The sequence below is a fragment of the Engraulis encrasicolus genome, chromosome 23 (genome assembly GCF_034702125.1).
Source record: "Engraulis encrasicolus isolate BLACKSEA-1 chromosome 23, IST_EnEncr_1.0, whole genome shotgun sequence".
NCBI classification, from domain to species: Eukaryota; Metazoa; Chordata; class Actinopteri; order Clupeiformes; family Engraulidae; genus Engraulis; species Engraulis encrasicolus.
This window is the reverse complement of record NC_085879.1, coordinates 9,346,615-9,369,168: the sequence shown is the minus strand read 5'-3', so window position 1 is coordinate 9,369,168 and position 22,554 is coordinate 9,346,615. Positions and strand designations below refer to the sequence as shown.

At 42.1% G+C, this 22,554-nt stretch overlaps 2 protein-coding genes across 3 annotated transcripts; both read right to left on the bottom strand.

Annotated features, from left to right (window-relative positions):
• Window positions 1-1,090: 1,090 nt before the first annotated feature.
• b4galt7 (xylosylprotein beta 1,4-galactosyltransferase, polypeptide 7 (galactosyltransferase I)) lies at window positions 1,091-16,624 on the bottom strand. Of its 2 annotated transcripts, XM_063189444.1 has the most exons (8): window positions 15,855-16,624; window positions 15,610-15,645; window positions 10,217-10,403; window positions 9,599-9,795; window positions 6,165-6,390; window positions 5,504-5,587; window positions 4,626-4,730; window positions 1,091-3,605 (listed from the first exon to the last, which is right to left on the bottom strand). In XM_063189444.1, exons 1-8 carry the CDS (start codon window positions 15,905-15,907, stop codon window positions 3,450-3,452), a joined length of 1,044 nt encoding a protein of 347 aa, XP_063045514.1. In that variant the 5' UTR covers window positions 15,908-16,624; the 3' UTR covers window positions 1,091-3,449. The 2 variants fall into 2 exon arrangements, with proteins under 2 accessions (XP_063045514.1, XP_063045515.1); XM_063189445.1 differs by lacking the exon at window positions 15,610-15,645.
• A 618-nt stretch (window positions 16,625-17,242) lies between these two features.
• tmed9 (transmembrane p24 trafficking protein 9) lies at window positions 17,243-21,597 on the bottom strand. The gene is made up of 5 exons (XM_063190661.1): window positions 21,415-21,597; window positions 20,626-20,726; window positions 20,248-20,373; window positions 19,853-19,999; window positions 17,243-19,069 (listed from the first exon to the last, which is right to left on the bottom strand). The coding sequence occupies exons 1-5, from the start codon at window positions 21,560-21,562 to the stop codon at window positions 18,920-18,922; spliced, it is 672 nt and encodes a 223-aa protein (XP_063046731.1). The 5' UTR covers window positions 21,563-21,597; the 3' UTR covers window positions 17,243-18,919.
• Between the last annotated feature and the right edge of the window lie 957 nt (window positions 21,598-22,554).

Sequence of the window (22,554 nt, the reverse complement as noted above, 5' to 3'; positions counted from 1 at the left end):
TGTTGGAAAGAGTACAGAAACATTATACTCGAGTAAAAGTATCTTTACTTTTAAAGTAAAAAGTACTTCACTTAAAATGTAATTTCAGTAAAAGTACTTTGTTACTTTTAATTAGCTTTCCTCTCGAGAATGTAATGTTTCTTTTTCTTGGATATCGTCCTCCATAACCTCTATCTATCTCTTGCTTGGCACCAGCCATCATCCAATACATTGATCCAAGAAATGCTGTGTGCCATCCTGTATAATCTTTCATTTCCAGCAGATTGTGGCATTATTTTGCATGGTATTTTGTCTCTCAGTCTATCTTATTTAGCCTACTCAGTACTCAGGCCAGATTCCTAATCAAGTGTAATAAAGTAGCCTACAAGTAAAAAGTATTAATTTTTAAACTACTTTAAAATTACAAGGTACTAATAAAAGCTTCTCAAGTACAATTCTTTAGTAAATGTAATTAGTCACTTTCCACCTCTGACCTTTACAATGCGCTTACCATGCTTAATCATGCCCCTGCCCCTTGAGCTATTTGCCGCACGGAGTAGGCCTAGGTCTATTATAATATTTAACATCACCATATGTGCTGCTCTCGGGTGTACCAGTGAGCTGCTGACTTGCTCAGCAACGCACAAAAATCTATACAAAGCACACCGTTTCCATCAACTTGAAACGTTTCCAGTACAGTTGCAGCAACTCAAATGCCTGCTGCCCCAAACCTTCAACGGAGACATGGCTCTGCTTCTGCCTTTGCTTTGGCGCCCTCTATGGGGGACATTTCGATGTTCGGTGTGTTTTGGTCAGACCAGTAAACATCAGTTCATTACTTTGTAAATATTCATGAAAATCTGCATACATTTAGCAATATAATCCAAGGAAGGGCCTGCACTAGTGCACGTTTGAAGGCAGCATTTGCCGTGTGCTGCTGCGCTGTCTTGTGATATAGAGCAATTCAAAATCATTAAGTCTGAAGTCTGCACAGTGAAAACTAAATAGAAGCCCATATACAAGTTGGTTTTTAATGGTCTCGTGTATGCCATATTCAGTAAATGTAAACAGCACGGCATACAGTACAGGCCAAACATTTGGACACACTATCTGATGTAATGCATTCTCTTTATTTTCGTGCCTATTTTTACAGTAGGCCTACATAGCACATTTTCATGGAGGGTATCAAAACTGTGCATGAACACATGTAGAATTATGTCATGAACAAAAATCATATTTTTTCAACAGTTATTACCATGAAATTGTGCTGAAATTACATTGGAAATCACCATGAAACCATCACCTTATTAGCAATCTGTAATGTAAAGTGTTACAGATTGACCAGACTGAGTGTTGAAATCTGTGGAACCATCAGCCGTGAGTGTTGACGTCAGGTGGATAGACAGCTTACATCGCTGTTGGAAAACTTCTAGAATTTATGTTTTTGTTAAAAGGTGCACTGAATGGTGGCCAGACTAGGCATTGCAACTATGCTGCTCATTGAAACTGCTGCCCGCAGCCAAATTTGATCTTTTCATGAATATTTACTAAATATTTAATAGGATGGCCAAATGAAATTACAGTAAGTTTTGCATCCAAAAATGTCCACTTATGTAAAGATAAGAAGTCCCCCTTTTCATGCATGCAAGTGTAGTTTTCCCAGTCATAATGAATACTTAGAAGTTAATGGTGGTGGTGAGTGTTCCTGGAAAAAGGTAACAATTTGAGTGGGCAACATGAATTCTGGGGGAAAAAAATATTAAAAATGTAACACAGCATTAAGCATATAATTCTGTGTGTTCATGCACAGTTCCGCAAAAACCTACAATGTTCTGTAAATAGCCACGAAAATAAAGCAAATGCATTAAATGAGAAGGTATGTCCAAACTTTTGGCCTATACTGTATGTGAGACCAATAAAAAAACATCTTTTATATGGGCATCTCTTTTTAAGGTTTCACTGAGTGCGAGCTTCAGACCTGATTTTGAATTGCAGCATTTAGAAAAAAAAATGCTACAATTATAAACTGGACCTTAAAACAATTAGTTCAAGTAGATAATACTGACAAAACAGTTGAAGTTGGGTTGAAATAATTTTTTATAAGAATAAAGCAAAATGTGCAAATAAATCCCAGACAATGTTTTTTTTTTCTTTATAAATAGGGTGCAAATGCACATCAGAGTACCTTAAAACTCCCTGTAACTTTTGAGGCTATATGAGGATTCAGTCCTCCCAGTGATATCTCCAACACAGTGAATTTGCAGTGTTAATTCAACAATCAAGAGTCACTCATCGTGTTTGTTCAGCTCTACAAGAGTTGAATCAACATAGCATAATCAACTGTGTATATCCAGCTAAAAGTCAGGCATCCCAGTGGTGGCAAAGAGGCAAGCATCTGCTCCAGCAGAGTTCCTTGGGGTTCCCCATGAAATAAAGGCCACTGCCATGTCTTAACTATACGGACAGACCGGAGGTGGTAAATGTGTTCAAAAGCTGTAGAATCCTGCATGGACTAAGGAGATCAGAGATGGCAAAAGCGGCGAAAGATTTGACCTTTGACGTTTGATCAGGGAGAGCGAGCAACTGAAGATCGTGTTAATAAAAACGTACACATTCCGCTGTCTGCCGCTGAACGGCATCATAGCTAATTACATACTGTTAGCTGAAGATCAACTTCTCTTTTCACGTCTTTGATGCCCTTAACACCAAAACCACTTTTGCCGTGTCAATTTCTTCTGCCACCTCCAGTCTGTTTGTACAGTAACTCTGTAACACAACTCCATAGAAAACAAAATACTCTGAACAAAATGTAAAAAAAGAAAGGAAAAAAACAAGATACTGGAACTGGAATATATCTATTGACTGTGCAGTTCAGTTCATAAAATAACAGTCAGTCGGTTCTGTCTGAAACCAGGCAGCTAATACAGTAAGTAAATTTGCATCAAAGTAAAAAACAAACAAAACCCCTAAAGCCTTTAGATTAACCGTGTTTCGTATTCATCAGTCATGCCATTCTTTTTTTTTGTCATCACATAAATATTTCACTGCTTAGCGACAGTAGCGGCTACTCCAGTAGAGCAGACAAATCACTTTCAAGGTAGGAGACACATCATCATCTTATTGCCACAAATCCCTCGAAATAATTTAAAATGGCTGGTGGTCAGTTGGTACAAGTGAGACTTGAGTTGACATCCAGTTGCCACAAATCCCCCTCCAATGATTTCAAGAAGGCTGACCAGTACAGTGCAACATGGATCAGCATTCTTGTTGCCAGACATCCCCCCTCTACCAATGATTTCAAATGGCTGGCCGCTGTAGCCCGACAGTATGGTATAGCAAGACTTTGGGTCGCATAGGGCTGTGTCAGCCAGCTGAGCTGCCACAAATCCACCTCAGTACTTCAAAATGGCTGTGCAGCTGGAATATAGCAGGATATTGGGTGGAGTATTGAGTCTGTGGGATGATGTGGGCTAGCTGAACTGGCACCATGGCGTGTTGTCCAGGTCACACTCCAGCTTGGTGCTGAGCACCGTGCAGGGAGCTCCGCTGATGGTCAACTCCTGACGAGCCTCCACCGTATAACGCAGGTTAGTCAGCCCTCCTGTAGGGTCCACCTTAAACTGCTCCTGATGGGCAGAGAGAGAGAGAGAGAGAGAGAGAGAGAGAGAGAGAGAGAGAGAGAGAGAGAGAGAGAGAGAGAGAGAGAGAGAGAGAAAAAAAATGGAACATAGACAGGAAGAATGAGAGAGAGAGGGCAGAGAGAGGTAGAAAGACATGGGGATGGGGAGGAAAGATGGGGGTAGAGGAAGAGGAGGGAGAGAGAAAGGCAAAGGGAAAGAGGGACACAGAGACAGTAAGAGGAGAAAAAAGAGGTGTGGAGATAAATTGCATTAGCACAAGCCACCACTGTGTAATCCATTCTCACAAAAGACAACAAAATCTGGAGGCAGAAACATTTTCTCTTCGACAAATAAAGAAGAAAGAGAGGAAAATAAACAAGAGATAAGAGCATTATAAAAAACCATTACGTTTCACAGATTCCATGACACCTTTGGCAAGCCTTTTACAAACCATTTAACATGACTCACACCCTGCTTCCATAGCATGGGGATTAATACAAACATGCAGCACTGACTACTGAACACAGTTTCAATTGCCTTGGCAATAGCAGATTGAAATGGATAAAACTATGCATGGGCCACTCATCCATATTCAAATAAGCACAAGCATAATAAAGATTTAGAATGTAAATCAGACCAGAATAAAAACCAAAACCATTGGGTTGTGATAGAAAGTGAAGATGCTTGCTTTTAAATGCCAGTCAACTGAAAATGTTTAACAGTGACAAAATCAACAGCCACTACTGTGCAGCTTGATTTGCTTTAATTTTTACAAAAAATAATTTGAGCTGCAATAGAATGTCTTATTACTTATTACTACTACAGGGACTTTTGAGTCCCATGAGGGTCAATTTAGTTTCCTTGGGCTTGTACACCTTTGTTTTGACAGGACAGTGAAGAGTAGCTAGCAAACAACGAGAGAGAGAGAGAGAGAGAGAGAGAGAGAGAGAGAGAGAGAGAGAGAGAGAGAGAGAGAGAGAGAGAGAGAGAGAGAGATGGGGTAGGGTTGGAAAACCTGTTTAATACCTGTTTCTGGGATGCTATTCTCTTCTGGTCCCTCTTCCTCCATGCAGGGTCGTGGATATGGCGGAAGGTCTTGTAGCCCGTCTTTATCCCATTTGGCCTGAACAGCTGGAGACACAGAGAGAAGTGGAAAAAAGCTCCAGTTAGATTTTAGTGTGGTGCCATGGTGCAAGGTGCACCTCAGCAATGAAATGCCTGGACTGTGTTGATTAGAGGAAAACAGACCAATTTCAGCCAATGACTCCAAAACCATTCTCCTGACTTTCGCCAGATGGAAGTAAAATAATTCCCACTTTATATCTTTAGATATATCCAAAGATAAACTCTCATGCTCTGTTTCACTGGATGTTTGATTTCTAGTACTGCTAGACATGCATCAAATAAAACGATTCTTGTAAGCACCTCCTCAACTCAGGTACACTTTTCTATCTTCTGTTGGTGCTGGGCATGCTGCCTAAGGTAGACGATGACAGCACAGCCTACGCCTATTTCTTATTTCAGAGTTAAGTTTGAACCTTACTCAAACTCATACCAGAAGGTTATTGGCCAAGAAGAAATACCCCGAAGAAGCTGTCTGCTTATTTAATATGTGGGCTAGCCACTAGTGAACTGCAAATGACAACTCTGTGATCCGTATTTCAGGACTGTAATCCAATAACAACGTCTGCAACACTGAGAGAACATCTAAAACTGTCATTCATCCAGGTCATCTTAGTCAAAAAAGAGTGTAGCAGTAGCAACGGAACCTCTTTTGGAGGTCCAAGAACATTTGCTAAACTACTCAACTAAGTCTTATGTTATGGCAGCTATGATGCCAGTTATTTAGCTGTGCTACTTGAATCCCACCACCGGGTGGTGTGATTGGACTAAATGGCAATTACCTGAAGTCCAGCAGTCTTCAGCCTCCTGAAGAATTCATCGTCCTCTCTACCCCAGCCCCAGAAACGGTTGGACATGCCATTGCACTGAAAGACACAAACAAATCCAAATGCTGGTCAACATTTGAACAAGATATGGCACTGTACACAGATCAAAAGCTACTTACACAAGCGCTATACAGTTGCTCATTAAAAACATGTATACAATATACAGCCTGTTCAAATAATATTTTTTGTTCACAAAGCACAATGATGGAGATGGGTCTGGAATCAAGGGGCGTGGAAAATATTAAAACTGCAAAATCATAAACAAACCAAAAACGTAAAAAACGATGACTGAGCCAATTTAAAAAAAAAAAAAATCCATGCTTTGGCCAACTTCACTATTGATATATAAATATAATATAAATAACATAAATACAACAAACAACCCAAAATAACCTTGTTACCATTTAGTAGAGCTTATTGGTGAGGAGCAGGATGCTGCTTATGCATGCCTTAAAGTGGTAGTGGGGGTTTAGATCAGTTTAAGTAGTAAGTAGTCACAATTTGTTAAGTCTTGTAGTGGTAGAGTGGTAGAGAGGTCTACAAAAAAAGAAAGTAAAACCAAACCAAAAGCCCTGCAGAGGCAGTTAACGTTTGGTAGTAGCAAGTGTGAAGTTACCATTTGGTAGTGCTTCTTGGTCAGCAGCAGGATGCCTCCTACATAGGTCTTGTAGTGGTAGAGGGGGTGCAGCTCGGGGGAGGCCACATGGAAGGGTCCCTCCTCGGGGAAGCCGTAGTCCAGAGCCTCGTTCAGGGGCAGCAGGTCCACATCATGCATCGCCACGTAGTCCGTATCGTTACCACTCTCCTGGTAGCCCACGTTGATCAGGGACGCCCTGTTGAAACTGTGGGAGAGATGGAGATAAAATAAGTGTCAGAGATGGTGTATGTGTGCACGAATGTTTATACATGGCTTAAAGTCTGTGTTGTTACTACGCTTCTGGAAGCCCACATTTATCAGGGAGGCCAGAGAGAGAGAGAGAGAGAGAGAGAGAGAGAGAGAGAGAGAGAGAGAGAGAGAGAGAGAGAGAGAGAGAGAGAGAGAGAGAGAGAGAGAGTTGGGGTATGGTTGGAAAACGAGAGAAAATGTCCTATATAGCGGTTATACAGAGGATTTGGAAATGCGTTACACCAAGCATCCAATTTAAACTAAACAAATAGATGCACAAGTATACAGTTAGGGCCATAAATATTTGGACATCTGCACAATTTTCATGTTTTTGGTGCTGTACACCATCCCAATGGATTTGAAATGAAACAAACAAGATGTACATTAACAGCAGACTTTCAGCTTTAATATGGGGGTGTTTGCGTCCAAATCGAGTAAACTGTGAAGGAATTATGTCATTTTCTATCAGTGCTACCCCATTTTTAAGGGACCAAAAGTAATTGGACAGTCTAGTATTTATACATCAAACTTTCAATTTGTAATTATTTGGTTGCAAATACTTTCCAGTCAGTTACAGCCTGTAATTTGCAATCCATAGACATCAATAGACACTGGGTTTTATCCCTGGTGATGCTATGGTGAGCTCTCTATTGCAGTTCCTGCTTCAGTTCCTGCTTATTCTTAGGATGTTTTCCCTTCAGTTTTGCCTCCAGCAAGTGAAATGCTTGCTCAGCCGTACTCAGGTGAGGTGATTGACTGGGGCATTGAATAATATTCCACTTTTTTGGGGTAGAAATGGCTAGTGGCGTTCAGATGAAGCTTTGGGTCATTGTCCATCTGCACTGTGAAGCATTGTCCAATGAGTCCAGAACCATTAGGTTTCATATGACATGATAATATAGCCTGAAAATCTTCAGAATTCATCCTGTGGCTTTTGTCGGTAGTCCTCATCATCAATAAATACAAGGGGATAATCGTATTGATAGATATGCATGTCCTCACCATGACACTACCACCACCATGATTCACTGATTGGGTGGTATGCTTTGAATCATGAGCAGTTCCTTCCCTTCTCTATACCCATTTCTTCCCATTACCCTTGTACAAGATGATTTTTGTCTCCTCTGTCCATAGGATGTAACTCAAGACCTATACAGTCTTTTTAAGACGTTGTTTGGCAAAGCCAAATCTGGTATTGCTATTTCTGATGCAATCAATAATTTACATCTTTTAGTGAACCATCTGTATTTCCTATGGTGAAGTGTTTCTGAATGGTCTTAATCTTTTTCTTGATTGTTGCCTTGGACATGTCTCCACCGTTCACCTGGACACTGTTCTACATCTGGCCAACTGTTGGGAGATGGGTTTAGATACAGAATATTGTCTGTCATCCACAGCATTTGTCTTCCATGTTGCCAGGAAATTTGGTGTTGCTCTGGTATTTCTTTATTCCAACATTCTGAACTCTTGAATTAATCATATTCAATGTTTCCCCACCTCTCAAATGGGTTTGTTTTGATTTTTTTCCACCTTACGATGGCTTGCATCACTGATGGTGACAGATGGACTTTGGATCTCATGGATATTCCGTAAAAATATATGGAAATGCAAATGGAACACTTCAAATGAACTCTAAGACCTTGTATTGACATCTTGGTGATGGTGTAGTATGGGAATAGCACACATCTGACTGGAAAATAGCTGAGAAGCCTACTGTCCAATTACTTTTGATCCCTTGAAAAGTGGGCAACACACACAAGAAACGTTGCTATTTCATTCCTGTTTATGCGATATGGATTTTAACACCTTCACATTAACGCTGAGAGTCTACAGTTAATGCACAGCTTGTTTGTTTTATTTCAAATCCATTGTGGTGGGGTATAGGGTGGAAAAGGATGATAATTGTGTTGCTGTCCAAATATTTCTGGCCCTAACTGTATAAACAATACAGACACATTCCTATTTAAAGCAGCTGTGTTGTGTTAGAGAGGGGTACGTGGCTGCTGAGCATCATATACAGCAAAGGGAAACTGTGTATGTTTTTTGTCAAGACACTGTTTGTCAAAGTCCCCCCATCCCTCCAGTCAACTCAAGTCCAGTCTTACTGAGGCACAGTAAATGACAATCACCTGGCACTGTTTGTTCAGGCTTTCGGGCTCTGTGATGCAACTGGGACTTCACCATGTTACAAGGTCAAGTGATGACACTGGCTTTGTTGTCCATGTAGAAATCTCAAGTGGTGCGACTCATGAGCAGTTGTTTGGGCTTTTGTTCTCTGTGTTTCAGAGCCAATGCTGCTTTATGAAAAGAGGATTTTGTTTCAGCTGTTGCAGTACACTCAGGGTGTATTCAGACCAGGCAGGAAAGTCTGACAATTCACTTGCTTTGGCCCAAACCAAATGTTTTTTTTGTTTAATTATTATTTCATTTTGGTGTGGTTCGCCTTCAGACTGTACATTTCAGTAAGTGGACCAAAATCTGTCAACACAGCCACACGCCCCAAACACAGCGTCTCGTGTTTGTATTTACATTTCCTTTACCCCAAAGGGATAAGGCATCAGGCATACAATACTTGGCTTGGCATGAAAAGGTTGGTCACTGTTGACCACACTCTTCTAGTGAATAGAACGCCACGTTTCTTCCGTTTCACTTTCTACATAGTGTCTGTTTAGTGTGTGCAGTGTCCATCTTTCAAGCACTGCGTTCTAAGCCATTGTTAGGAGATTTCAGTGCACTGGCTCAGCCAAAATTTTTAGCGTGAGCACCCTAGGCACTTAAACACAGTGCCCGAAGTGCACAAGTGCATGGATTGATACGCAGGACAGGCATATACTGTTAAGAGTCTGTGGTGGGGATACACAATACGTTTAGGTATGTTTGTTTCCTTGAGATGTAGAGTGTTCTTGATGGTGTTGCTGCATAAACACACCAAAAGTGACTTAAGCGACAAAAAGCCACTTTGTGCTCAGTTCAGTGATGCGTCTGGGCATCATGTAGCTTTCTTCACTTGTGTGTGCTCATGCAGCTAAGGGAAAATCTCACAGTGTGACAAAACAGCTGTCCCCATAAACAAACACACACACACACCAGAACCACTACACATGAGTCCGCGACACAGGCGCAAACGCACACACACGATAAGACACACCCTAACTACCCCTTACCGATAGTGATCCACCTGGTTGATGACCAGGATCTTATGGCGGATGCGCTTCTTGTTGAGGAAGTCGTGCATGAAGGGCACAAAGACCAGCAGCTCCTCGAAGCGCTCGCGGAAGGGAATGATGAGCGCCATCTTGTGGGGGCCCCAGGCCGGGTTGTCCGTGCCAGGGGTGGAGGCCGTCTTGTCATGGGGGCAAGGCTGGGGTTGGGACAGGGAGTTTGGTTTATATCTTTAGTTCATCGTCAAGTCAGCAACTACAGCTGTATCGAGGTAAAACAGGTAATGTTACATCTCACTTTTCTAATACTTCTACTACTACTACTACTTAACATGATCTGAATGATCTCAAAATGTTCAAAAACAACCAAACAAATTATATTTTTTCTCTTTTTTCACATCAATAAAAGTTGCCTCAATTTTCACTGTTCCACCAGTGAAGCACTGCCTGCAATAGTTGTTGAAAAAAACTTCACTATAGTACTATACAACCAGGACATTGACTTGGTCATTGCTATTCTGGTAACAACAAATTAACAACAAAGGGCCAAGTCTGTAACAGATTAAAAAGATCCAAGAACAAACACATTTGTAGCCATTTCAGATTAAACATGTTCTGCACCTGTGGCTGTGAGAGTGCAGCCTGGTGCTGGGAGTGTGCGGCGCGTGCCTCGGCCTCCACGGTAGCGTGTCCCAGGTCTCCAGAGCAGCTGAGCTGCAGCCACAGCAGAGAGCCCACCACCAGCAGCAGGCACAGGCCAAACAGCTTGAAGACCGTGCACTTGCCCGTGAAGAACCTGCTCAGCAGGCTGGAGAGGAGACACATGGAGAAAACATACACAGGTTGTATGAGCCATTTTCATGTCACATTATTTTAGGACTTTTGCCCGTCAGTACATGGGCCATGGGACACTTCTGGAAGCAAATGTCAGGGTGGTGCAACGACAGCTAATGTCACCATTGTGTGAAATTGGTACGTTAATTAATGCACAACATGTTTCATTTAGACTACATGGATGAGGCTATTTTACAAAAACAATCCAGAAAAAATAATCCATAAAATAGTGGCATTAGTGGTGGCTGAGCATCTGGCTTCTGCTACTAAAAAAATGATGACCCATTCTTTGTTGACCACCAAATGACTTGCCATATGAAAATGCGTGGCATGTTCCAACATGTCTTTCAGGTCAACATCTCATTCTAGCACATTGTCCTCCCTCCAACCAGGTAATTAAATGAGAACAATAGCCATTATGCTATTATTAATAATGCAACCAGAAACAATAGATGGATGAGACAATGATGAGAGATTGAGCAAAAGATAAAGAGGGGGGAAAAACACCAAACGAGAGACAGAGTTCATGAGAGAGAGAGAGAGAGAGAGAGAGAGCGAGCAGAGAGAGAGAGAGCAGAGAGAGAGAGCAGAGATGGTGAGGAGCAGATTACATTTCTGCAAAGACCTAACCTCATAGTCCATCCTTACTAACAATAGGTGGGCATTCATGTAGAGTTTCAACCGCATCTGCTATGAGTCACACACAAACCAAAACAACCAAACACACATGCATGCTATCCACACACACACACACCCTAGTCACAGGCTGTTAAGAATGACAGCCAAAGCCAAGTCAGTGTCCCACACCAACCCTGTCTGGACAAATCATCTGGTCGTCAGATGTTAGCATCACTCCAACACACCTGGGAGCCGGGAAAACAGGACCAGCTCAGGATCATGCACACACCAGCCTAGTAGAACAAGTAGAGTAACTATATTGAAAATATGGGGATTTATGCCTTTAATGAGGACAGAAGTCAAGTCAAGTCGGATTTATTGTCAATTTCTCTGGTCATACAAAAATTGAGATTACAAAATTACTACAGAACAGTGAAGATTATGACAGGAAGTAAGACAGTGGGAGGGAGAGATACGGTAGGGCTGGGAATTTCCCAGCCCTACCGTATCTCTCCCTCCCACTGTCCGAAATGACCCAGGCCTGACTCGAACCCGTGCCACGGGCAAGTAGCCCATTTATGGTTTGGTGCAACAATGTGACACGCCACTGCTCCCCCACAGCCTTGAGTTTTAAACCACCACCTCTTCAACATTGCCCTAGTTTCCATAAGGAGAAAACAGCCCTAATAAGCTTGGGTTTGCCCAGAGGTGTTTTTTCCCCTTTTCCAAATTTTTCCTGGCCACCCTTACCTTAGTGTGCTGCTCGTACTAGAATGGTTTTGACTGTGGGCCCTTGAGTTCCTTCCAGTTATAGTGACTTATTGGCCCTGTGTAAATAACAAGCTGTTTAACACGACCACTGGAAACGGCTTGAGGCAACAAATATCTCCTCAGTAGACTACTAAGGCAAAGCACTGTGTATGAACATGGAAAATGAAAAACATACCTTCAAAACTGACACACTGCCCTGACCAACATGTAGCCAAAATAATAACAGCATTTACTCTTCCCCAAAAGAGAATCAGGCAGACATTTAATCACTCACAGGACAAGCAAGTTGTGATGAGGTCAGGCAGCCTCACTTCTAATCGATTGGTCTAATAAATTTGCTTTTGCAAATTGTTGGACTGGTCCTGACTGGGGCAGCTGGGTTCATTTCAAACAATACAATCAGGTCTATTTTAACTTTTTTTAATTAAGGCTACTTGCTCAAAGTCCTGGCGAATGCAGTCTACTACCTACCCACCTTATTCTTTCTATTGATGTTCTATGGACGTTACAACTGTCTAATCACACACACACACACACACACACACACACACACACACACACACACACACACACACACACACACACACACACACACACACACACACACACACAGTTACAGTTACAGTAAACCCATCATTTTGTTTTACACAAGACAGGCCTAATAAGCGTCCTTTCCACCTAAAAGGCTCAGCGTCCGCAAGATGACACGACAGCTGTGTCTACAGCATAACACTCAACCATTTACTCACTTGTTCATTACAGGGACAGAGCTGTACAGTACGCACACACACACACACACACATAAGTGCACAAGGTCAGACAGCAGTCCATCCATTTTAGATGCTATTGGGATGGTCTAGTGCAGCCAACAGCTTGTCAATACACTCACAGGGCAAGCCGCTTGGTTGGTTATTGGTTGGTAATGCATTATTGGGTGTTGGACATCATATGCTTTTGGATCGAATGTACAGTATTGGGTGAAATGGAGTGGGCGAATTTAACAAGCCTTGTGCCCAAAATTTGCTGCATATTTTTTAGTGAATATTTGTAAAATCCATGTCAAAGTACTCATTCAAACACACATTTACAGCGAAAATTTGGAAAATTTCTACTGTATTACTAAATACACACTGCCTGCAGTGAATTTGCAGTTCAGGGGTGCATTTCTCGAAACCACATTAGCTACTTTGTTGTTTTCAATGCATTTTCCCATTGGCAACGACCAAAGTTGCTAACAGGCTAACAACTTCTCTTTTGAGAAATGCACCCCAGAGTTGGTACCTAGGTTGAGACATTGCTAACATGATACACAGCATCACACAGTGAAAAGTGAATGTTTTAGTAAAGTTATGGTTGCCTGAATTGAACTAGCTCACTTGGCCCAATTCTACTGCTGGTGTATGTGTGTGGGACAGTGAAGCGGAGAAGAGCATCACATGATTAATGCGATCCATCACTAGAGTCAAGCACAGGGGGTGACAGCATCTTGCCTTGGGCACACTATTATGCAACAGGCTAAGGGAACAGGGAAGCCACTGAGGACAAGCCAGGGGATAGATGCATAGATACAAAAGCTTGGCTCTATGGATCTCTGCTTTGCATCTCTGGCTCGGACGGTTTCCTTTGTTTAGTTGTTTACAGAGTCTGGCATTAATTAGTCAAATACAAGTTTCATTTTATTTCATCATTTTATTTTACCAGCATATTAAGGGGTGGGGGGTTACATTTAAATTGAATATTACTCTGAATCTCAATCTGAAGAAATGCTCCTTGCTTCAGTGAGTCAAGAAATGAAAAAAAGAACTTCAGTTCCATTTTATGTTTAAAAAAAAAGAAAGAAAACTTAGACTTTAGTCGATGGCCAACTAGGACAAGCATCCTGTGCCTGAGTGATTTACAGATACGCAAATACGTGGACATTCTCAAGGGGAACCAACTGGGGCGTGTTCTTGTGTTTTCATACCGGCAAGTCTCACTAGCAAGCCAGAGTGTTTGCCTGTAGAATGTCTGATTAGCAGAGCCTTGCAAATGGAACCCTGTCAGTCCAATCGGGGCGTGTTGGGTGTTTTCATAGAGAGATACCAGTGACTCCCGCCAGATGAGGATGTGTCTGATTGGAGAAACTTTGCAAATGGATCCCTCTCAGCCCTAAGTGCTGTTTCAGAGAGCTAGATGTCTATGGAAGGGCCATGGCAGCCCGAAACGTCATGACAATAAAATTAATTAAAAGGAGCTCATCGGTCTGTGGTCCATCTTTGCCATATCTTGAACTACAGTACACGTTTTGACACTGCAGCCAGCTAAATTGGATGTGTGTGATATCTGACTAGAACTAACCTGGGCCAGAACATTCATTGATGAGCACTAGCTGCATCCACAACAATGGCACCTTGTCAGATTCAGAGAGACGAAAGGGAAGGCTGTGTTTGCACTTTGAAGGGTATCCAAAGGACTTATAAATGCAACTGGACCTGTTCCATGGGGCTTGAGAGACATTTTGTTCCTCAACTGAGAGGAAACTACTAAGTAGGTGGATCAGTGTAGACCACCACACCCTCTCCACTTGACATGTCAAGAGGAACTGCAAACCATTATTGTATGCACTGTACCACTGTTGGCTTCCCTGAGTACCGACGTCACAAAATACCTGGTTACTTTCTGCAACAACTGGTTATGTCAGAATCCACTGTGATTGGACAGACATGTCAACATCACTTTAAATGATTTATGACCAATCACACTTTGGGTTCTGGGTAACCAGCCGTTGGTGGGGGAGATAACCAGATGTCTTTTCACATCAGCATTATCACCAGTCCAACAATGAACCTGAGCAGTCAGAAAGTTAGAGTTAGAGTGTACTTTATTGTCCCCAGGCTGGGAGTTTGTTTGAGCTTCAACAATCACTGCACAACACACAGTAGGCTACTCACTCACATCACTCACTCACAGACAAGGAAGATATAAGTTAATTGTTGCGCGCAGGGTTTCATACACTGAATCCCAAATTCTTCACTTATTGCCATTTACCTAAGTCTGCCTTTCGCCACGTCAAGTGCCCTACAGTTTACATTGTATAATGAAGAAGTTGGGCTCATAATATCATCATACCATGCACTACAAATTAGGTAGGCTACATGGCAGTGGATGAAGATTTTAAATGACAAGGACGAATCCCGAGTGTTGCTCAGGACACTGGTGCCATTCCGGCATTGCCACCCTATGTACCAAACTGTTGAGGTACTATGATTTACTCTGAACTATGCTATATATTGTATACTTGTTTACTTTACTTTAAGGAAAATCTCTCTATCATCAACGTGTGTTTGGATAGGTTAAGAGTTAAGACAAACAAGCAAATGTTGAAAACGAAGCACAACATGCAGTTGATCAGTGAACAACATCTACAGCTTGTGAGTATCTTCACAGGATTCCCAGATTGACGCTCCCAACTCAGGACGCTCCCATTTCATCTCGCTCCCACTAGCCAGACTATCGGTACCACCGCCATATGACGGAGCCAGTTATCTTGTTGATGTTAGTTTTTTGTTTCTAACCCTAACCTTAACCCTAAACCTAACCCTAACCCTAACCCTAAACCTAACCCTAACCCTAACCCTAAATTGATTGTATGTGGCAGTATATGACAATACGTGAAATATAATCGGGTGGGACCGCACGTCCGGGAGTGATAGAAACACCTGGGACCGCACGTCCGGGAGCGATCTCAGTTGGGAGTCTCCATCCGCTTACCTCTTCACAGCACTAAGCTTCACACTGTTAAGTCTACTCACGGATTAGTGGACTGTCTGTTCATCTTGGAGTTTGAGCTTTAGATTGAGACCACCACCATATCGTTAGAATTGACCGCATACAATTCAGATTTAAATGGTTAAATGGTACATGTACCGGTAATAGTATTGTAAACCCATACAAAATGCTGTTCTACCCTTGGTGTGACTTGACTTGTAGTGCCCGCACAACTTAAATTATGAACAGCCTTTTTGCTACAAATGATTGACTATCGATATTATCTTACCTTCTGTCTTCTTTGAAATAAAGGACTGGTTTTCTACGAGAAGAATACATCATCTTGACGCTTGGTGTCGGGTAATTCTCACTCCTCGTTTGATGTTCGGCAGTAAGCCAAGTAATTGCAATATTCGATATTTCGGCGGTGTACACGCCTCTGTTCAAAGTGGAAAGTTCACCAGCAGAGGAGAGACCTTTGAAATGTTACCATTACAGCTACAAGCATGTAACAATGTTTCCTTTTTATGAAGACTTCTCCATTTTGCGTATTCTCCTCAACTTGAAAGACCCGGAGTGGACGGTTCAGATTTTCATACTCCAACTCGTGCCATGTTGCACTGCAGAGAACTGCAGCTATCTACAGCCGAATGCTGCGATGTTTGTCATGACAGACGCTTTCCGTTAAATAATATAATGTACTCCGAGGCAACCCCATATTCATAGAGGGTTGTCTGGCTAGCTATTTATTGGTCCATTTAGCTACTTAGCTCGGCACAGAGAAATTATCTGTGCGCTTCCACAATTCTGATGACCGAAATGTACGCGCAAGCTTGTCATACCACCCAGGCCTTGTCTGTTACATCGGACATGTAGTACACGAGGACGTTCAAGTCTGTATTTTCCTAGAGAAAATCATCTTCGACTTCTACCATTATCTCACCGGCACTACGCGGAGTCACCGACTCACTGGGGGAAAAAATCTACACGCTGGCTGTTTTCGTTTTTTTTTCTCCCTGAAGTGTATGTGTGTAACCTCAAATGTTTCCCCTGAAACTTGAGTCGATAATAATGGTTCCGGAGCTGCTTCTTTTCACCGATAGGCAGACGCACAGATGTCGTTCTGCTCTACCGCCCTCATCCGTTTTGGGGTGAAGAAAGATACTTGTACAGTGAGACATGACAGGGCATCATGACAGTACTTTTTAGGAGATGGGACTTAATTTGCCTTGAACTGTGAACATCATAGTGTAACATTCAACATCAGTTCTATGTGTCAAGAAAATGTTTTGGATAATCTTCCTTCTTGACAGATGTGGGCAATATGGGCAAAGTTGAAACACATGTTGAACCTATGCAGACACGCATATTACAGGACTTGGTGTGTTTTGTCTTAGTCCTACTTATATGATGTAATACCAGTTGCAAATAAAAATGACATTTATTACAGTAATTAGGGCATTCATTGTTTACAATAAAAACAAACAGCATCCTTCTGAACATCATAACGATGAACATCAGCCAGATGTTCCGAGCTATCATTTTAATAATTTTCCTGCTTTCTCAATATGAAAGTGTTGCATAATTGCTACTTCGGGTGAAACAGTCATACAGTATGTGGAAATCTGGCTGACCCTTAATCCACACACACTGCTCTGAAAAGACCAGACACAGAAATAAAACGAGCCAAAACTTTATTTCCTTTGAGTGCAATTACAAACGTGTTTTGACGCATATATAATTACCTTTCACCCAAGATATCTTAGAAAATAAAAAGCCTCAGCCCTCAGCGACTCCAAAATGCGACTTCTGAAAAGTCTACATAGTTGTAATAAAAACAGCCAGATGTTTGGAAACAAAAGACACAGGATGGTATTGGCCATCAGCAAGCATGGGCTCCATGCTGGATCCGTAGTCATCAGTGCCACTCCAACAGTAGTTCACAGAGTTATGATCACATCTTCGTGAAAACAAAACATTTTTTTTTCAACAATGTCGAATGAATGTACAATACATGGCACTCACATTTGCATCCTATGCAAACGTAGGCGTTCTCCCCTCCTCACAATTTATTGTGGGATCTGGGATGTGATGACTTTTTAATGTCAAACATTAATCTATGGCCAAATACCACATTCCTCACACACTGTGTTCAAATGTATGCTGCTTTCTGAGATGACTACCTGAGCATTTACTTGCATGGTTGGGAAAGAAGACATTTGAAAAAAAATCATACCCCTTCCCAAAAACAAAGCTCATGATTGCTGTACCGGTTTTTACACAAATGTACAAATATTTTTTTTCTTTCACGTAGTTTCCTTTCGGATACAGAAAGCTAGCCGGATTTGGCGAGCTTCACCAGTGCTATGGACAAGGGGCTCCTTCTAATTCTGTCCTGCAACCAATTGCAGACCATATGGAGGTGGAAAGGGTGAGGTTGGGGTTGGGGTTTGGGGGGCAAACATAATCACGGGCAGTAGAAACGTTGTGTATTTCAAAAGTCTCACTGTGACATCTGTGTTTTTCTTTTCAGCAATGACCTTCTAAATAAGCTGGATGCCACCGAAAGATACATGTGAAATGATGTCTTGAAGTTCTCCAAGATGAATGTAGCTAGCTTGTGTGAGGTTGTAAAATGTGCTGACAGAAAAAAAACAAGAGAACAAAACAATATCCAAAAAAATCCATACATTCATTTCAATCTACACAAAACAAAAAAAACCTTAAATATCATCTACAGTAACAAACCATTACAAGTAAACTATCAAACACACAGTTGGGGTGAATGGGATATGTGTAGGCTAGTTTACTCTCCAGTTGAAAGCTGTAAGTCCACATGGCAGATGTCTAGTATGCGCAAGAAAATGCCTTCTAATCTGAAGAACAGAAAATGCACGGTGTCATGTGAACTTCTGTAACTGAGAACCACATTAGTGAAAATGTATGGGGCTATCGGCAGTGGTTTTGAAGCCTTTCATGGCACTGAAAGGGGAAAAGGTCTGAAAAGCATCTCTCTGACCTCGCCATGAGTCCACTTAACATGAGATTGATGTTTAGAGAAAATAACTTTTACATTAGACAAACAAGCTAAAAAAAACATGTCCAAAACATTTCGGGATGATGAGTGCCGATGTTGTGAAACAAATCTCAAAGCCAAAAAAATGTGGACATCAGCTGAATCCAAAGAAATCCACCACTAGCATGCCGACATTTAAAAAAAAGAAAAAGAAAAGAAAAAAACACCAAACCCATGGTCTGCATACTGCATTCACTGTACAATGTGCTTGTACATACTTCCAAGACATACAAAGATGACAAAAAAAAACGAACTCTGCACAGATACAAAATAATAGACTACACTAGCTTTTTGGCCTCGAAGAAGCTCTTGAGGTGTCTCATTTGCCAGAAGCCAATAGCCACCAGGATGAGGGTCTGGACGATGGACCACCACAGGACCCTCTGGTTGGTGCTTTCGCTGGTCTGCCTGAAGCGCTCCTCACGGTACTGTGGGTGGAACACATGCCATACCATTACACTTAGTTGATGTGCTTGTCCAAAACGACTTACAGTTATTATTAGGTACAGAATTTTGGAAATGGTCCCTGGAGCTACCGGCCTATGGGCTCATGTAACTTGCTCAAGAGAGCACTTGAGTCATGAAGCTGTAGGGATACCACATATTCCAACAACAACCTGAACGAACCTGCAACAAACCAACTTCCTATCCTCTCATCCATGGCTAACACAAAGGTCAAGCAATCAGTGGTATTACAGTATAGGCATAATAAGAGAAATAGAATCAGCTACCGGTATATTATATACAAGTGAATCATGTTATGGAATAATCGTCCCATATAGCTTAATCTATATCTTTCTGGTCATCAATGGTCTACTTTGAACATCAGCTGCATGTGCCAGCACAGTCCAATTTATTTCAAGGAATTTCACCAACAATATTGTGCGATGGTACTATGACATTAGGAACTCATGGCAGTCATGGGTAAGCGGTTGTAGCCCAAAGGTTGCCGGTTTGAATCCCGACCCAGCCATGTTGGTGGAGGGAGAAATTAACCAGGGCTCTACCCCATTCTCCTCCATAACTGAGGTACCCTGAGCATGGCACCATCCAGTATTGCTCCCTTGTTGCGCCGTTTGGGGCTGCCCCCTTGCACGTGAGAGGCATCAATGTAATCTCATTGTGCGTCACTGTGTGCTGTGTCACAATGACAATGGGAGTTTCCCTTGTGTGCTTTAACTAGACGCGTGATCCGTGACTTAAGGGCTCACCCGCTGATAGTTCTGCTCCTTCTGAATCTGGTCCACCTGCTCCACTAGCTGACGCACGCGCAGTTGTAGCTCGGTCAGCTTGTCTTTGGCGGCAATCTCTGCATAGTTGTTGGTGTGCTCACCGACCTGGATGTCCAGGTGAACTCTCTGGATGAATGAAGAGAAACACGATCAGTGAAGAGAGTCAAGAGTCATCGGTGTTCAAATCATTGCATTCAAACGAAAGCAAGACTCACTGACACCCAAATGACACATCAACTCAGCATAAAATGACAATACATGCAATGCACAGTCGTTTTTCCAAAACATTGAGCCATTTAACATAAAAGGAAAGCTGTTCACACATAATTATCCATTTGTGTGGGCTTCGTCGTCATATTTGCAGCCATACTTACAAGCATCCCACCGGCAAAAAGGGAGAACTTGGAGGAGTTTGAATGGAGGCAGATCTGATGTTCACCAGGTGTATGAGAGGTAAAGGTGAACCTGCCCTCTGAGCCATACTGACGGGACAGGATAACCTACACACACACACACACACACACACACACACACACACACACACACACACACACACACACACACACATAACAAATACATAATAATCAATACAAAAGCATGTTTACACTCACATACAAACACCTGGTATTTCACCATACTGTTATTTCTAACACACACACACACACACACACACACACACACACACACACACACACACACACACACTTTATACTTATATGTCTACTGTTATGTCTGCTTCCACCAAGCATTACCTTCTCGTCAGGGTCTTTCACTTCAACAAACATCCCGAGTCCTTGAGTGGCAGGCATGTACTCTTCCTTCATCTTGTCATACAGCTGCACGCGATAGTTTCCTGGAAGGGGCGAGAACATTTGTGTCAATAGTGTCGACACATAGAAACCAAACGAGGGCTACTACTGTCCAAAACATGGGTGGCCCGCATGACCATAGTTCTATCTCTCACACAGCGACAGGTATTGTCGAGGGAAAATGAACGACATCACATTCACCGGTGACTTGAAGTTTTCTTGCAGCTTCCTGATTGCAAAATACTCCACTGTTATCAATTGGCATCCCATGCATGCTATAGTCCGACACAGTATGCGCTCTGCAAACATTTGAGGACGTAATTATTGATGGTTAATTGTTCAGTGCAACATCGAATATCTAACCATCAGTTTTGACAGCTATATTGGGTGACTTGTACTGCGGTAGCTAGTTAGATAAACTGCTCGGCTAGCAGACATCAACTTCGGGAGTTCACACGGTGGAGACTTCACACACTGAACAACAACCAATGACACATTGCTTGTAGCCTGTATACACACATCAAGACCATTGTCCTGTAAGGAAGGATGGAACTAGCTTGTATTCAACATCTGTTACATGATAGTTAATCAACAAACTGAAGACTGAGGCGACGTGACGTGCACTGACATCCACCACCAGAAAGCAGCTAACCAGCCAAAAGCTAAATTCCGGTGTATCAACGATTAGCTAGCAAGCTAAGAAGACAAACTTTAGGACATTCTGATACATACCGATGATCATAGTTTCGTCTGGAATTTCCTCTATGAAACATTTCTTTTCCGTTTCACCGATGTGAAAGTACAAGGCTGAAACAAAACTGTTAAAAAAGTTCAGGAGCAAAACCGTGTACAGAGTGAGCTGCATTCTGGCCGCCACCATCTTGCCACTGGAACACTACTACCGGTAACTTCGAGGCTGCGCAAGGCTGCCAGTGCCACGTAACCTTTCGTTATACATTGTCCAATCAAAAGAAGAACTGTGTTGGAGTTGAAATGTACACGATTTGACCAGGCCATTTACTCTGTCAAATTGCTCAAAGCGAGAACGGTCATCCTTCATTTTGGGTAGCAATAGTGTCATTTCTCAGTGACCTGTTTAGCCTAAATAAATAAATAGCCAACTGAATTGAAATGAAACAGGAGCATTGAGCCAATGTGGTGGCCCTGTGCACTGTAGGCTACCTCACCGGTGCCTTTTAATGAACAATATTAAGTTTGTAATGGTGTCTAACTGGTCAAAAATGCTTGGTGCCCCCATAGGCACTGTGCCACTGGCCCTCATGGATGATCCGGTCACTCTGCTCCCAGCCTGCTGAGCTGCTGAAGACAGGCCCAAGGAAATGTTGCCACCATAGTACAGGATGTGTGAGGATACTGTAACAGATTTTCTGAAAGGGCTGTGAATGTGGTACTGTTTCAAGTTGTTTTAAAGGTGCACTGTGTAATATTTTTAGCAGTTTATTTTCATAATTCATGCTGCCCATTCACAAATGTTACCTTTTACGCGAATTCACCCTAGCCTACCTACACCATAATTCTAGGCCTGTTCATTATGACTGGGAAAATTGCACTTTTCACACATGAAAGGATCTCCCTAGTCTGCCATTTTCAATTTCCAGAAATAAAGCTTTACATTTTAGCTGTGAAACAGAGGCTACTGTAGGCCTACTTTGGTCATACTTGTGCATATCAGTTTATTGTTCAGTAGGCCTAAATATTCATGAAAAAAATGGCAATATGAGAAGTACAATACCTACTGTGGCCACCATCCTACACAATAAACATTTAAGTAGAATATATTTTTTAATGAAGTTAATTTAGGAGAGATATTTTCTTGCAGGTTTTTTTTCCAGACATTGGAGGACCCCCACC